At 39.3% G+C, this 18,648-nt stretch overlaps 1 protein-coding gene across 1 annotated transcript in view; it reads right to left on the reverse strand.

Annotated features, from left to right (window-relative positions):
• LOC139723654 (dual specificity testis-specific protein kinase 2-like) overlaps positions 1-18,648 on the reverse strand; it is a 101,222-nt gene that overhangs the window by 14,573 nt on the left and 68,001 nt on the right. The window contains exons 5-7 of the mRNA XM_071634879.1: positions 8,363-8,512; positions 7,304-7,380; positions 747-831 (exon numbers count right to left, since the gene is read on the reverse strand). Of these exons, the coding sequence (XP_071490980.1) occupies positions 747-831; positions 7,304-7,380; positions 8,363-8,512 (312 nt within the window). The remainder of the gene's footprint in view (positions 1-746; positions 832-7,303; positions 7,381-8,362; positions 8,513-18,648) is intronic.

Below are 18,648 nucleotides of genomic sequence, written 5' to 3' on the forward strand. Positions count from 1 at the left end.
CACAAGTATTTCAGGCATGCATAGAGAAGCTTCTCTGGAGGTTTTCATTATTACTTGATTTTGTTTACAAGTTTGCTTTTTTTTTTCTTTTCTCCCCCGCACCCTCCCAACTTTTAGCAATGATATGTGGCGTTTAAAGGTTTGTTTACCATTGGGAGCAGTAATTAAAAAAATGTTCGAGTTCCTGTACACGCCGAACATTTCGTGCAGTTTTTATTTTGCATGAATTTCGCGAGTCAGGTGCTATTCATGAGTTGACAGACTGTTACCTGGAAGAGCATAGCAAACTTGGTGGCCTTTCAAAGGACTCCAGGGGACATGGTGTCCATCTGAATATTCTTCCAAACTGGCAATAGTACCTGCCAGGTTTGCAGAAAATTTGACCATTGGATGCATTTCGGGGATGACGCGAACCGCACAATGAATGATCGCAAAAGCTCACTTGCGCCTTTGGTTCATGTGAGCTAAAAATGCTCTCTGACTTTTGCCTCATAGGATTTAGAAGTGCCATATTGCAACAAACTGAATCTATATATGGCAATGTTAGCTTTATTGTTTCTCTGCCTCTTTCAACTACTTAATGTTCTCCAGTTTACCTGTACCTCACTGTTACACCGTGTATGGTCAATGTATCCACCTGCAGTGAATCACTCTGTGCAAGGCAATGTAACCCTTATCACACCAAAAATAAAAGATGGTGTCATTCAGACTTTACTTGATTGTACAAAGTTTTAACCTGAACGAACCTTCTCGTCGTATGGCTTGAAGTGCAGACATTCTGGCGCCATCCAGAAGGGGGTTCCCACAGGCGACTTCAGGCCAGAGTGCTCCCTATAGATAGACACACACACACACACACACAGAAGATAGAGGGAAACATTGAAATGATCAATATAGCACTATAAAAATACACTTTGTGTGCTTGAACAGAGACTATTAAGGCCATGCTCATGTTGTGTGACTAATAACTATTGCAACAAAACAAGTGTGAGGAACTGTGAGGGACAGGGGAGTTAGGGGCCCAAAACAGAAAGGGGGCATTAACATTTTAGAATGGAATGTTCTCACAACACACTGCCCGCCTTATTACTCTCTAAAATTCCCCAAAACCACCCGTCAACTTTTTTATATTTTTATGCTTTACCATTTTTATTGTTTTCATATAGACTATATAATTTAAATGTAATTTGAAAGAGGTCAAAGGCCAACAAAAGTATGTCAGAATTACGTCTGTGACATACCATTGTCTTGGTAAAGTCTTAAAGGACAAGTCCACCTTCATAAACATAAGGATTGAGAGAATGCAACAATATTAGTAGAACACATCAGTGAAAGTTTGAGGAAAATTGGACAATCGATGCAAAAGTTATGAATTTTTAAAATTTTTGTGTTGGAACCGCTGGATGAGGAGACTACTACAGCTTGTGAGTCATATGCGTACAACGGTATAAAGAAAATGTAAAAGAAAATTCAACATATTTTCACTTTTTTCGCATAATAAAAGAGCTCTTGACTTGCCTCTTTCTAAAGGCAGGCCCATAGCATTTGTCGGTAACGAGTCAGGGGAATGTGTACTTTTTTCAAAAGATGGAATTTTGTGAAATTCTCTTTATATTTTCCTTATATTGTTGTACGCAAGTTATTCATACACTGCAGTAGTCTTCTCATCCAGCGGTTGCTGCACAAAAATTTTTAGAATTCATAACTTTTGAACGGATTGTCTGATTTTCCTCAAACTTTCAATGATGTGTTCTACTAATATTGCTACATTCTCTCAATCCTTATGTTTATAAAGGTGAACTTGTCCTTTAATAGGCTTTCAAATGAGAGTAATATTGCTGTACCTTCCAGGGAACCATAGGCCATTATGTACAGAATCTTTAGTTGCTAAAGGGTTAACTTTTTGCTCACTTTTGGCGAGAGTTCAACACTGAGGTTCAAATTGAAGTTTGAATAAGACTCTAAAGCACGTTTCATCCTTTGATGTTTCTGTGGATACGTCAGCCCAGACATTCCTGTATTATCTCGGCAGCTATACGGTACAGCACGATGTCTCATGCTTATCAGGACATTGGTATGTAGGAAGGAAGGAAATACTTTGCAGCAACAATAACATTTCAAATCTCTTGTACACTATACTAGATGGCACGAAAGGAATTGCCCTTGATGCTTAATACTAATTCTCATCTCATTCTACTCAATCTCTCTGTATGTATGTTTGTCTGTTTCATCTTTCTGTATCTGCATGTGTGTGTGTATGTGTCGTGTGTGTGTGTGTGTGCACACCCCCGCTCTCTCTTTCTGTATGTGTTACATTATGTGCCTTCATCACTTCACTAAACTTCAGCACTTCATCTATCTTTGTAAGCACACTTTCAGTCTGTCTGTCTGCCTGTCTGTCTGCCTGTCTATCTATCTCTCTTTCTGTATGTGATACAAATGAATGACCTTTAAAACACTGCTCAAACTCTCCTCTGATTCCACTCTGTCTGTTCATCCATCTGTCTGTCTGTCCGTCTTTCTCTATATGTGATATGAATGAATGACCAACAACACCCCTAAAACTCTCCTCCTATTCCCTCCTGTCTGTACATCTGGCTATCCATCTATCTATAATCTATCTATCTATCTATCTATCTATCTATCTATCTATCTATCTATCTATCTATCTATCTATCTACAGACTATCAATATATCTATTCATCTATCTATCTATCTATTTATCTATTCATTTATCTTAATCTATCTATTCATCTATCTATCTATCTATTCATCCATCCATCTATCTATCTATTCATCCATCCATCTATCTATCTATCTATCTATCTATCTATCTATCTATCTATCTATCTATCTGTTATATCTATCTATCTATCTATCTATCTATCTATCTATCTATCTGTATGTATCTATCTACTAGCATTGGTCTATTTCTCACTCTCACCCTATAGCTCTGTATGTGGCACATATTATGATATGAATGGCCTTCAACATACTGTCTCCTACTTTTCCTCTGTCCACCCATCAGTCCATCTCTCCCTCTTTCTATCCTCCACTCATGCATATTTCCACACACTCATTCTAATCTCATTCTTCAGTTTCTCGCCCAGCCTTTTCTTCTCTGCTACATACCAGGTACATGTTGGTATGTTAAATGTGCCTGTATGTCTCCATATGCACTCCCTCCCGTCCATGAAAATATCACTAAAACTCTGTCGTCGTCAATCAACCGAACTCTCACTTTCCCCTGATGCCTAGTAGAAGCACGAGTCTCATTTACATTGTATATGTTTCCATGTTGCTGTGGTATTCTAACCCCCTCCACTTCATGGGTGTACTTGCCAGAAGCAATTAGCATTATTTTCAAGAAAGTTTTGTTCACCCCAAGTAACCGAAACCTCGTCAAACTTGCAACCTTGCTTCAATTCAACTGCGAGCTTGAACTGCATGCTACTGTGATATCTATCAGTGATGTTTGGTTTTGTTCTTTTTGTGTGCGTGTGTTTTTTGTTTTGTTTTGTTCTGCTTTTGTTTTGTTTTCAAATTCACTCTGTGTATGTGCTGGTATTGACATCTGATCATGTTGGAAAATTCTCTCGACAAGGACAGAATTAGTGAGTATTGGCATGCAACAGACTTGATCCGTAACACAATCAAAACGGGTCACACCTCAATTACAATGTAAAGGTACAAACCCAAAGATATGCAAGGTCAATAAACTTATGTAGACGAAGCCACGCTCTATGTTTGAAACATGCAAAATAGTGATGTTGTGACACTGCTCCGCCATTGGGTGTTTTGGGATAAGAAGATTGCCACAATCAATGAAGGATGAGTGAGCCAAAAATGAAGGGTTCACCTTTGGAAGAGCTAAATCCTCACAATCTGAAGGCAAGCCTGTGACAGTGCTATTAACTACACTACGGAAAAAAAAAGGACCATATGCCCAGATACAAACATTTAACAGATTCAGAGTAGAAACGCACATCTCTCTGTTGCTTCTGTCCAATGAAACTGCTTCTATCATTGCAGTTTGACTTTACTTCAGTTTCATCAGGCTCATTTCCGGTTCTTACTGCATCCTGCTATTTACAGTTGTATTTTTGTTTCAATCAAATGTACAACTTTTGGGTTACTCATTCTGAGAGAAATTGCAAAAATGATTTTCAGTCTGTAGTTCATCACCACCAGCCTCATTTACCACATGGTATAAAAGACTGCCCTATGATATTCTTTTTCCCAGCAATTATGGGAAACCACGTATCTCTGGTTTGGTTCCGAGTCCTTTGGTAATTTTCAGTATTCATTGATGGGTGTCACATGAAGTCTAGTAGGCCTATACACATCCTCTTTTATTTGAGTGCGATGCTATTCTTACGTGTGTGTATTTGCTTGTTTTCGTTGCGGAATATTCACTTTAACCGATTAAACACTAGTCCTGAGTATTTCATGAATTCTTCTGCAGAATCAGGTAGACATGGCAACTCTAAATATTCTGCAGCGCACTCCAGAATCCTACCAAACCCTTTTAATAATTCATACTAAAAATACTGCCAACAGAGAAAGTGTTTTACATTAAGTCTTCCCAGAGTTTCCTCTGGTAGGTCTAGTATCATGCAATGGCCGAAACCGATTGCACAATGCCGCAAAGGAAACACATATGTACAACATATACTGTGTACACATTGAAGAGATTGCTCATTAGACCTTGATATTTCTCCCACTGCGGATCAGCTGGAATAGGTATGAATAATGTTATATCCAGGATATGAGCAATGGCTCCGACCAAAATCCGTCAGGGTGGACTTCCCCAATAATCCCAAAAATCACTCGCCAAGCACGTAGCCCCGCCACAGAACATACCTATTAAACAGAAGAATTACAGCTACCGCCACATAACATTCACCAAATAAAGAGAGAATAACACTATTGAATTCCGTGTTTAATTATGTCTCTGATATCACACCGAAACCCCACACCCCCTTCCTCCTCGTCCTCTTCCCCCTCCCCGTGGCGACTGGCTGGAATGTTCCCAAGGGAGTGGAGAGTGAGCACTGTCAGAGATGGTTGGAGGTAATGTATCTACAGTAACCAGGGTAAGAAGAGCCTGTAAAGGACATTGAAATTCTTCAGAAGTCTGAATTTGCTATATGTATATTAAAACCAGCTACTATTATTCTTCTCAAAACATATTTGTATGGCAATTTTGAGCTCATGTTAAGAGAGACACACACAGAACACAACAGAAATGAGACATGAAACTCGTCACTTAAAAGACGAGTTAGGTGATACGCTGGGGGTCATCTTATATCGGTCACCCGTGATCGACAATGAAAACGATGTAATAAATCGGCTTAAAGTTGTATAATATATGTGCGTGAAGTCGATTTTTTTTGGACGTGCATAATTCAGATCAAATTGTTTCTATCATGCAAACCATATGGAGATCCCGTGCGTGTGTCTGCGTGTGAGAGAAGGCCTAAGTTGATTAACAGGATTTCTTAGTACAGTGTATCTGTACCATGTCGTCCTTGACACGAACAAAGTGAAACATGACAATAAAGTGTTTCAAAGATCATCTTGAGTTTAACATTGGTCTTTTCAAATATGAACTTTGACCCTTATTTGCACAACCAAAATTGCTATATCTTATCTTGTCATTAATGTATGATCAGTTTGAAGAGCTCTTACAGCTACAAGCCTGTGAAATTTTCCAGCAGTAAAAGCAATGAAGCATCCAATACAAAACAAAGGGAAATATAGCGAGTGTGTGTGTTTACATGACAATGTGATTTATACCTGGACGAAATATGCCACTATATTGTAACTATACTTACTGAAATTGAGTATAGATAAATTGTAATTTGGCGATAACCGTATCACCTAATGATAGGACTTAAAACACACACACAGCACCCAATCAGCAAGAATAGGAGTTGCTAGAAAATTGGTAGAGGAATATATCACACAAAGAGAAAACTACATGTATGCATTGAATGTGACTCATGCTTTGTACATTAGAGGATGTCAGCTGTTTTGACACAGACTGCACATGGCAAGACAATCTAAATTTTGGCTTTTCAGAGAGAAAAAAAAGGGATGTGGGACAACCACCCAACCCCCCCCCCCCCCACAAACACACAGATAAAGAAAAGACAGTACTGAAGAACAATCGGCAAGAAAGGGTAATTCCCTGACAACTCGGTCATTGTCACCACTATCAACTAAATGACCATTTTGCGTCAGACCACAGGTACTTGCACTCCCAACTACGAGATCAGTGACCTCAAAAAAAGCTTGTTTAACTTTACAGCTTTGATTCTATGCCATTTCTCCCTTTTGTGCCGTTTCCTCTCTCCCCACCAAAATTGGGCTGTTTATTTTGCACGCTAACCCGGTTTGGTTCATTTAATTCCATTGTTTCGTCGACAAAAAGGGAAATCAAATACAGCTGTACGTTTAATAGCTCTCTTCATGTTCCGGGCGTGCACATTTTGATGGACACTTTGAAATATTTGTACGATAAAAATCCATGACAAACTTACAGCTTCCTTCCCTTTTTTTTTTTTTTGTCCAGATATTCATCAATAGTCACATCACTTCTGGTCACATGGGCAAATTGGGCAGTAAAGATTAAAAACATTGACTCAGGGACAGACCAAGTCATATAGTTTGCATGCTTGTATAATTTTGTTTTTTGTTTTTGGCAACATCCTCATATATTCCTGCATTGTGTTATGTTGTAAAAATGTACAATATGCAGCATTTGCATTACGGATAGCCAAATACAGACAAATATCTGACTTAGATATCTCAGTCTTTATTTGTAGTAATTTCCAATGTGCATACTCACATATGGCGACATTATGACAACAGAATGTTTGTAACATTGCAAGAATCTGTGAGGAAGGCTGGGTATCTGCGGAGGGTCTTTATCAATGAAACTTCACTATTTTGATTTATAGTCAGTAGTCCCACATGATCATGCCTGTGTGTGCAGGTCCCCTGACATATCAAGAGAAGTTTGTTCTTTTTACTGTTACCATGAACAATGATATCATTGTCAATAGTTATAAAACAAGTAATGGACCATATCTGTCCATATGATCAATTCTTTAACTGACTGCATCTAACATCAGCTCAAATTGTAGTTATACTTCAGTCTGTATGTTTGAGATTGAGTGGCAGCCAGCATAACATGCAATGTAGTTACAAGTGTACTGCATGCTTCAGGATAAAATTTGTTCATCTAGGCCCCTGCCCTGTTTATAGCGGGGTTTGACAAACATCCTCGACATCTCACCGTGGAAACCGACAAGAGAGGCCCAAGTCACAGATCACAGCTCGCCTGTCCAGACCGACTCTCTTGATCAGCACATTCTTTAAGACACAAAGAAATTTAAAAAATGAAATACAGAAACTAGGCTTTAGACAAATATCTCAGCATTTCACATGAACTTGAACAACTGTAATAATGCTTGAGGGATAAAGAAGAGTCATTGAACATATCAAAAATGAATTTCATTGTTATTAACACAATCCATCAATTATAAGACCTCAGGAATAAGTGCTCCATCCTTCCAAATTTCCAAGAGAGAGTTAACAAAAAGAAAGTAGACAAAGTAGACAACAACAAAAACACCAAAATTTGTTTTCTTTAATAAAGAATTAGATTGGTGAAATGTGTATTAAGCAATTCCATCTCAACACTGACATTTTTTTAGAGTGAATCGCGGTGCAAACCTCCTGTTTTTACTAGGTTTCTTTCTTGACAGTTTATACATTTACAGAATATACAGCATAACGTCTAGGTAATTATGATGACATCATCCTCTTGATTGGTGCGGGACAACAGCTGCAATAACAATTATTTTACTCCAGTGATGACAATACCGGCAATACTTAAAATCAAAACTGTACTCATTACAATGATAATTCATAGACACCAGCTCAAAAGAAAATTTATTCTCATACCATAGAGCCTTTTTCTCAAAGAGCATGGGCAAATGCATTATGAACTGCACATATATTTTACAATAAAAATAGCATGATTCAAGCAGAAAACTACTTGTACAAGTGTATCTACCCCACACTGGTCTGGAGAAACTAAATTTTGCTCTGTAACCAAGGCGACTCCAACAGTTCTTTTTCGCCACACCCCCTATAATAACAGTGCAATCCTGTTATAAAGAACACAGTTATAACGAAATTCTGGTTACAACGAAGTAAAAATTCAGGCCGGAAAATTATCCACTCTTTGTTCTTTATTGTTTATTTGTTCGGTTATGACGAAATTTCGTTATAACGCAAGAAAATTGCCAGTCCCGAAGACTTCATTATAACCAGAGTCTACTGTACTTACGGATGAGGTGAGGTCCCTGTGCATGATACACTTCTTGTGCAGGTGAGCCATGGCGCCGGAGATGTCCGTTGCCAGGCCGATCCTAATGGGCCACGACAAGTAGACCTGGCTGTCACACAGCAACCCTGTCAACGTCCCTCCATTGATGTACTGCAAGAACAAAAATAGAGAAACCACATGCTTTTATAGTGTCTTTTTTTTTAATCTTACACTTTCCAAGCTAATGAACCTGTAGTTTGCAGTGTACACTGAACGTAGATGAAAGCATGAAAACATGAATGACGCAATAAAAAGACATTGCATGAAACAAACACAATAAACAGACGGTACAAATACTTTTATTTATTTATTTATTTATTTATTTATTTCTAATCTTTTGTCAGGGTAGTCCATTCACCAATAAATAGTGGTCTTCCATGGAGCCCTGAATAATATTGATGAACATACAATTGTATGTACATTGAATAGCAAAACGTATATACAGAAGATGACATAATACAGTGTAGATACATACCAGCATACTGTACATTGCAAAATAACATAAAAAGTACATGCCACAGCAAGAGTTCACCAGAATGCCGAAATAACAATTAAAAACGCTATTATACAGGAATGATAAAGCCCAGAATGAATTTCGTGTGTTACTTACAAATAGCAACTTTGCTTAAACAATCTCTTAAATGAATATATGGAAGAAGCTGATCTAATTGAATGATCTAGCCTGTTCCATTCAAGTACAGAGGATACGATTGGGCTGCACTTGTGACAATCAGAGCGAAATCTTGGCACACATAGAAGAATAAATACTGACACATAGGAGAATAAAATTGTAAGTCAACAAACAACGCAGAATAAATCAATGAAAGAATTTACTTTTTTCTTCAATTTTAATCAAGCACGACACCAAATTTTACACAATATGCACATTAAAATGACTCTCTTTGGCATATTTCGGTCTTAACTGTACTGAAATTATTTTACCGTTTTGATCTTGCATCAGCCACACAAGTTTCTTGGAAGACCCTTTGATGCATTCCAAGCATATTCAAAAAGGTGTGAGATGAATTTTGAGCCCTTCTTCTACTAAGAATTATGGTCTGCCCTTAAAGCAGAATATCTCCTTATGGCCAAGTCCCTTTCACATCATGTCGGAATGCTATACGACAGATGAGACCCTTTTTAAATCTTGAAATAAATAGTGTGATACTGTAGCAAACATCCCTATCAAAGTAACAACATCATGCATCCATACAGCAGATTCTGTTTTAAATGAAAACATTGTTACATCACTGGTTGAGTACGCAAAGACCCAAAAAAGGAGAATTCACTGAGAAAGCACATATTGACAAAGACAGCTTTTAAGTTTTAGTGTACCAATGAAATGTAATCTCTATTGGTTAATCTCCAGACAGGGAAAGATAGGAAAAGCTAACCACAAAGATACTCCCTGTCCATCCCGAGTTCCCAGGAACAGTAATGTCCATTGGACCGTGGTGAAGAAAAATAGTTCATACCACAATACAACATGCTTCTGGTCAGTGCCGCTGACCATTCATCACTTTTGGTTTTGTCTTTTATACCTTCGATACTCGGAAAAAGAGTTCACAGGATGTCACTGCAAGCAATTTGCAAATTTACAACTCAGTCTTGATCTCCTACTACTTGGAAAAACACACCAAGGATCCCTTTGAACTCTTAATGACTGCGTAGAGTTGTGGTTGATCGAGACTTCTCTTTTATTTCAGTACCTATATGATGCAGTCAATCTTACTTCAATCTATGCATGCGGAGCACATAAAAGCATTGCAAAGCACTTCTGAAAACAGTAGTATGTTTCAATATGATCATTGTAGAATAACTAGGTTGTTTTTGCAAAAACAACATTCTTTGGGAGCATTTACAGTGCTTGTAGCTGGTGCTATTTTGGTGGATGACATTTCTCCAGGTTGGTTTATTTGTTTGTGTTATAAATGCTATCCACGATGAACTCTACAAACGTTCAGCCTTCGCGTCTCCTCAAGATTGCTCTCATTGGATGCAGCCACGCAGACGTCTACACGTTGTACAGTAAAGAGACATGAACTGTCATCATCACAAAGCATACTGTCTATACTGAGATCACGAACTGATGTTGGAACATACTTACATGTATAATAGCCTGGGTCTGAATAAGGCACTACAATGTACACAACTTCAGGCATCAAAAGTCATAAATTATTTGCACACTTTAGAAACAGACACACAAAAGAGATGGTCGGAGGAACCGTTAGGCGTTTTCACATCAGCCCGATAAAAATCCAAGCTCGAGAAATTTTTCGCGATTGCGAGTTAGCGCGCTATTTCATTTCTTATTCACATCAGCCCAAAGAGAATCAGCCCAAATTTTTGTCGAGCTAATTCGACAGCTGAGTATGTGCAAACAGCATAAGTAATGGGTGTGCCCTCTCAAAAATTCCTCGTGATTTATGTGCAGTTTGCCTTGATCGATCGGGTCACACACGCTAGGCATAATGGGATGCATTGTGCTAATTTCTCGAGTCGTTTTCACATTATCAAATAGCGCGCTACTATCCCGCTATTTCAGAAATTTCCTGAGTTGGACTTGAGAAATTTTCTCAATCAGAGCGATACAATAAGCGCGTTAATTTGTGTTCACATTATCAAATAGCGCGCTATTTCGAAACATCGGGCTGATGTGAAAACGCCTATTGTACATGCACATACACACTGTATAACCAGGGAGGTGCCCCTGGTATAATTAAACACTTCAAACCCTTGTCTATGAATGTTGTAGACACCAGCAGTGAGTGTTGTTACCCACGCCGATGAAAATCGGCAGGGGGTTATGTAAAGGGTTCCGTATGTTTGTTTGTTTGTTTGTTTGTTTGTTTGTTTTTTGTTTTTACCCACGCCGATGAAAATCGGCAGGGGGTTATGTAAAGGGTTCCGTATGTTTGTTTGTTTGTTTGTTTGTTTGTTACCCACGCCGATGAAAATCGGCAGGAGGTTATGTAAAGGGTTCCGTATGTTTGTTTGTTTGTTTGTTTGTTTTTTTGTTTGTTTGTTTGTTTGTTTGTTTGTTTGTTTGTATGTTTGTTTGTTTGTTTGTTTGTTTGTTTGTTTGTGTACAAGATAACAAGAGAACGGGTAAACGGATTTGCACGAAATGTTCAGGGAATGTTTGGATAATGACAGGAAAGAATCGATTAGATTTTGGTGATAATCGGTTGACCCTTGCAAATTCTGTGTGACCTTGAAGTTTTGACCCCATGGTATAGTGACCATTCCGAAAATTTCCCGTTTCTCACTTTGCGATTTTCCGCTACCATACGAAGACATAAACTCCCCAACGATCCGACTTCGCTGCTCAAATGTTCGTAAGAATTCCGAAATTTACGTTTAGGCCTATTTGAGGGACTATGTCCTTCTAGATTTATGAAAGTTCGTTCTCCGTCATCACAAACTGGCCCGTATTTTGATGATTTTTCAAATTAACATTGATTGTTTTTTTCGTTGGAGGAGCATTTTGCTCGGTCGCAGTCACACTGCACGATATGCGTGCTCAATGTCAATGCGTGTGCAAGGCCGCTGAAAATGCATCGCGCTCTACACTGTTGGTGCAAAATTGCACCGGGGACGTTGCGGCGCTCGTTTGGTGGCCGAATACTGGTGCAGTAGACATTTGCATTCAACCCTTGCATTGAATAATTCCCGTAGACACTAATCATAGGGGTAATTGCCTAGGGGGTACGTAAATTTTGTTTTTCTTTTTTGCTTTTGTGGATACCATCAAAGATCGTACACTCATACGACCTTTGATATTTGATGATTTTTCAAATTAACATTGATTGTTTTTTTCGTTGGAGGAGCATTTTGCTCGGTCGCAGTCACACTGCACGATATGCGTGCTCAATGTCAATGCGTGTGCAAGGCCGCTGAAAATGCATCGCGCTCTACACTGTTGGTGCAAAATTGCACCGGGGACGTTGCCGCGCTCGTTGGTGGCCGAATACTGGTGCAGTAGACATTTGCATTCAACCCTTGCATTGAATAATTCCCGTAGACACTAATCATAGGGGTAATTGCCTAGGGGGTACGTAAATTTTGTTTTTCTTTTTTGCTTTTGTGGATACCATCAAAGATCGTACACTCATACGACCTTTGATATCATCACACTCTCGGCTTGCTATAATCAAAATATCCCGCAAGAAAACGGCGTATTTCTCGATTTTTAGCGCTTTTTCCGCGACCCGTCGCGTAGACAATACTCTTAAAACTGGACTTAATTCGCGCGCGCTTGGAAAAGTTCCGATTCTGCACTTTTGACGGTGGAATTTGGGATTTTTGATGGATTTTTGGAGGAGACTTAAGGACTTTCCTGTACGTGAATGAGTGTTAATACCGTATGTGTAATTATGTGATTTGCGTGTGATGTGACTGTAGAACCAAAGATCGTACACTTCAGTGTACGATCTTTGGTAGAACTCACTGGCTGGTGATAAAGCACACTGGCAATTAAGTGGCCGAATTCTGGTAGATGACCGAATGCACATTATGTTTACCCCGACTTTGTACTTAGGCGTGGGTCTGCCGCCTTTGACGGCCCCTCTCTAGTTTGTTTGTTTTTTTGTTTTTTTGTTTGTTTGTTTGTTTGTTTGTGTACAAGATAACAAGAGAACGGGTAAACGGATTTGCACGAAATGTTCAGGGAATGTTTGGATAATGACAGGAAAGAATCGATTAGATTTTGGTGATAATCGGTTGACCCTTGCAAATTCTGTGTGACCTTGAAGTTTTGACCCCATGGTATAGTGACCATTCCGAAAATTTCCCGTTTCTCACTTTGCGATTTTCCGCTACCATACGAAGACATAAACTCCCCAACGATCCGACTTCGCTGCTCAAATGTTCGTAAGAATTCCGAAATTTACGTTTAGGCCTATTTGAGGGACTATGTCCTTCTAGATTTATGAAAGTTCGTTCTCCGTCATCACAAACTGGCCCGTATTTTGATGATTTTTCAAATTAACATTGATTGTTTTTTTCGTTGGAGGAGCATTTTGCTCGGTCGCAGTCACACTGCACAATATGCGTGCTCAATGTCAATGCGTGTGCAAGGCCGCTGAAAATGCATCGCGCTCTACACTGTTGGTGCAAAATTGCACCGGGGACGTTGCGGCGCTCGTTGGTGGCCGAATACTGGTGCAGTAGACATTTGCATTCAACCCTTGCATTGAATAATTCCCGTAGACACTAATCATAGGGGTAATTGCCTAGGGGATACGTAAATTTTGTTTTTCTTTTTTGCTTTTGTGGATACCATCAAAGATCGTACACTCATACGACCTTTGATATTTGATGATTTTTCAAATTAACATTGATTGTTTTTTTCGTTGGAGGAGCATTTTGCTCGGTCGCAGTCACACTGCACGATATGCGTGCTCAATGTCAATGCGTGTGCAAGGCCGCTGAAAATGCATCGCGCTCTACACTGTTGGTGCAAAATTGCACCGGGGACGTTGCGGCGCTCGTTGGTGGCCGAATACTGGTGCAGTAGACATTTGCATTCAACCCTTGCATTGAATAATTCCCGTAGACACTAATCATAGGGGTAATTGCCTAGGCATAGGGGGTACGTAAATTTTGTTTTTCTTTTTTGCTTTTGTGGATACCATCAAAGATCGTACACTCATACGACCTTTGATATCATCACACTCTCGGCTTGCTATAATCAAAATATCCCGCAAGAAAACGGCGTATTTCTCGATTTTTAGCGCTTTTTCCGCGACCCGTCGCGTAGACAATACTCTTAAAACTGGACTTAATTCGCGCGCGCTTGGAAAAGTTCCGATTCTGCACTTTTGACGGTGGAATTTGGGATTTTCGATGGATTTTTGGAGGAGACTTAAGGACTTTCCTGTACGTGAATGAGTGTTAATACCGTATGTGTAATGATGTGATTTGCGTGTGATGTGACTGTAGAACCAAAGATCGTACACTTCAGTGTACGATCTTTGGTAGAACTCACTGGCTGGTGATAAAGCACACTGGCAATTAAGTGGCCGAATTCTGGTAGATGACCGAATGCACATTATGTTTACCCCGACTTTGTACTTAGGCGTGGGTCTGCCGCCTTTGACGGCCCCTCTCTAGTTTGTTTGTTTGTTTGTTTGTTTGTTTGTTTGTGTACAAGATAACAAGAGAACGGGTAAACGGATTTGCACGAAATGTTATGGGGATGTTTGGATAATGGCAGGAAAGAATCGATTAGATTTTGGTGATAATCGGTTGACCCTTGCAAATTCTGTGTGACCTTGAAGTTTTGACCCCATGGTATAGTGACCACTCCGAAAATTTCCCGTTTCTCACTTTGCGATTTTCCGCTACCATACGAAAACATAAACTCCCCAACGATCCGACTTCGCTGCTCAAATGTTCGTAAGAATTCCGAAATTTACGTTTAGGCCTATTTGAGGGACTATGTCCTTCTAGATTTATGAAAGTTCGTTCTCCGTCATCACAAACTGGCCCGTATTTTGATGATTTTTTTCAAATTAACATTGATTGTTTTTTTCGTTGGAGGAGCATTTGCTCGGTCGCAGTCACACTGCACGATATGCGCGCTCAATGTCAATGCGTGTGCAAGGCCGCTGAAAATGCATCGCGCTCTACACTGTTGGTGCAAAATTGCATCGGGGACGTTGCGGCGCTCGTGGTGGCCGAATACTGGTGCAGTAGACATTTGCATTCAACCCCTGCATTGAATAATTCCCTTAGACACTAATCATAGGGGTAATTGCCTAGGGGGTACGTAAATTTTGTTTTTCTTTTGCGCTTTTGTGGATACCATCAAAGATCTTACACTCATACGACCTTTGATATCATCACACTCTCGGCTTGCTATAATCCAAATATCCCGCAAGAAAACGGCGTATTTCTCGATTTTTAGCGCTTTTTCCGCGACCCATCGCGTAGACAATACTCTTAAAACTGGACTTAATTCGCGCGCGCTTGGAAAAGTTCCGATTCTGCACTTTTGACGGTGGAATTTGGGATTTTCGATGGATTTTTGGAGGAGACTTAAGGACTTTTTCTGTACGTGAATGAGTGTTATAACCGGAGGGCCAAACCCCAAAAAGTCGCTTACTTAACCCATCCACGTACGGGCCTCTGTGTAATCTGTAAGTTTGTGCCTGTCTAGTAAGTTGGCAGTGAACTTGGGCGCAATCTTCCCTACGGCGCGATCTACACGCGAAGGGCATTCATACGTCATTGAAAAAATGCCTGTGTCATTCCCACTAGGCAGGAGGGTTGATGCGTGTACACTCGAGCGAATGTGCACTTAGTTGACTCAATACAGCGCTAGTTTGTGTGAATTATGTGAAAGAAAATAATAAACTGTATGAATTCTGAAAGAAATGTTACGTTTGTGTGTATTTTTTTCGTATTTCCTCTTCATTTCAACCCCGTTGTTATCACACATTACCCATACGTAAATCGAAGCGTCCACAATGTCCTCGACTCCCTCGGAGACAACTGTGGGACATTCCATTCAGTCACGGGGGTTTTGTTTTGCAACATCATGAAGTAACTCTAATAAAAGAGATTTTTTGCGATTGCTAATCTATTTTATGAATGAATCACGATATATTTATGCTTAGATAACATATTTCAAACTTTCAGAGACACACAAAAAAGATTTGTAATACAATCACGATACGTTTGACTATTCATTCACCCTGTGCAGAAATCCGCATGTCTCCAACCACACGAGTTATCGCTCTCTCTCAATCTTCGATCGCGATAGCGTGGGAAAACAAAGACCGTACATGTGACGCAGTTGTAAACACGTGGTTTATGCTGCTTCGGAAAAACGAAAACGTGGCATGGTACAAAGGAATCCGATGTAAAAAAGCCACACTTTCGAAAGCTAAAACGAATAGCGAAATCAAAATCCACTAAAACGATCGGCAAACGGTCTCAACACTCTAATGTAGATTCCCAGTTCACGTTTGGCTGAGTTTGAGAATAGTATTTCTGAGTTTTCCTCGCACGACGAGATCAAGAATGAGATCGGTGAACTTCATACAGCTACCAATACAACAGCGTGTGTACTGTACTGTAGAACGCGTACTGCATGAAGTGAAGGTGCTTTTTGTCATGTGGCAAAGAACGCAAGGAATGCACCAGATACGGTGTGCTACAGATTCTTGGGGCGAAATTTGCCTTGATAGAAGCCCTTCCTTTATTTCATATTTGGGTGGTAATTCCAGATTTTTATAGAATCGTAAATATGAATACTTATATATTTATTGTACACTTTTGAAACATAATGCAAATATTTTTGAGGGTTTTCATTTCCAAAATTTCTCTCTTTTTGAATAACAAATATAATAATAATATGAAGAGTTCTTGATTCGAGTCTAAATTCAACGCTCCTTTTTGCAGTTACGTCGCGCGATCATGGCAACGATGCATAAGTAATCAGCTGTTATGTAGTCGTACAACTACTGCAGTTCCTGTGAGATGTAAATGTATGCCAATGTGATTTTATCAGTGGCATTACTGATTTTACAATCTTACCTTCTCTGTTTTTCTTTTACAGAAATTCAGGCATTATCAGATGAAGCAGTCTTTGTCAGAAGTACCTGTCATATCACTTTTTACCACGATAGTTTTCAGGTTTCTCTTGATCATTATCAAACTATGTTGTACTACTTGCACATTTGAATGAGCTAATAATAATATGGACAAATATAAGTCAACTATTAGAATTCATGTTTGCACTATAAATAATTTCATATAATACAAGAAATATCTTATATCATAAGAAATCATTTATAGTCCAAACATGAATTACAATAGTTGATTTATTTTTTTCTTTTATTTCCAAATACCATTAGAATTATTTTGTAATCATTATTATCTAAATTATTAAAACTATTATTATTACTATACCTATTATTATTACAGTATTATTACTATTATTATAATTATCATAATCATTATCATTTGCTTATTAGGTTCTAATATTTACAAATGTCATGATATTTGATGTTGCTATGTGTTCTGTCTTTACATGGCAAAGTAGGATTTTTTTTTTTTTCATCCAAGGGCAAAGAAAAAAGAGAGAAGGAAATGAAAGGGACAGCATGGAAAACACCTGCTCTGCAGGCTCTCTTTATTGTAGCATTCCATACATCATAACTATACATGTACAATTGTGAATACAATGAACAAGTAAACAAGCTAACATTTCAAACTGGACCTAATACAAATTTATTGTCTAGCTTTTAGTTGAATTAATTTTTGAAGTGAACCTGAATAACTGAACAAGGTAAAAGAAAATAGGAAGTTAAATTCCTGCAGTGATTGCTCATATGTGAATTAGAACATTAGAAACATTACAAAACAGAGTAATGTGAAGTTTTTGTTTTCATGTTAGCAGTTTGATAAATTTTTCCTCAAGGAAGTCCAGTTTGAAATGTTACATTGCTTTTACAATGAATTACCATAAAAAATTTACAAACAGAAATGAAACGTTATTTGGTATCCTGACAGCACTGACAACTGAAAATCGATCACAGTGAGATGCCACTCTCAAACAAAACAGAACACTAAAACACTATCTACCACCCATATGCTGCAAACACATCACCACTTACACCTCATGCTCTCGCTGCTCTCTCCTGCACCATCTACCATCCATGATATGCAGCAAAGGATTTGCTGCACATCACCACTTCACACCTCACACAGAACGTTCGGGTCTCACAACGCCGCCTCTCTCTCTTGCACGCCTGGCACGCTCGCCGAGATGGTCCCTTCCCAAGAGCATGACCACCATGATTCTGGTCATCACGACCGTCATCATCATGGCTGCTGAGGAGAAGTTTTGCCAAACGCTTCCGGAACTCAAGCTGAGTCAGCGGTTTTGGGCGTCCACTTCTGGTTTCCCTCTGATGGGCCTCAGATTCATTCATGAGAATGAATGCATTAGCTACGGCCACATCAAAGAGAAACCAGAAGACATACACCCACCACCGCCGACTCGCACGGAAGGTTGGATACTCCGTCCTCAGCTGGTCAGCTCGGTCGACTCCTCTCATGAAGTTGTTATACTCACGGAGAGCGACAGGGCATGGGACCACCCTCTTAGTCCCATCTCGCTGCTTTCGATCAACAGTTGTCTGTGCTGTAGGATCATCGGCTGAAGAGAGCAGGTTCACAAGATGCTTGTCCTGCCAAGCATAGGCTGAAAGCTGGCCACGCTGGAGCACATTGAA

Source organism: Diadema antillarum, unplaced genomic scaffold (genome assembly GCF_040938485.1).
Source record: "Diadema antillarum isolate AM-2024a unplaced genomic scaffold, OU_Dant_1.0 scf00000197, whole genome shotgun sequence".
NCBI lineage: Eukaryota > Metazoa > Echinodermata > Echinoidea > Diadematoida > Diadematidae > Diadema > Diadema antillarum.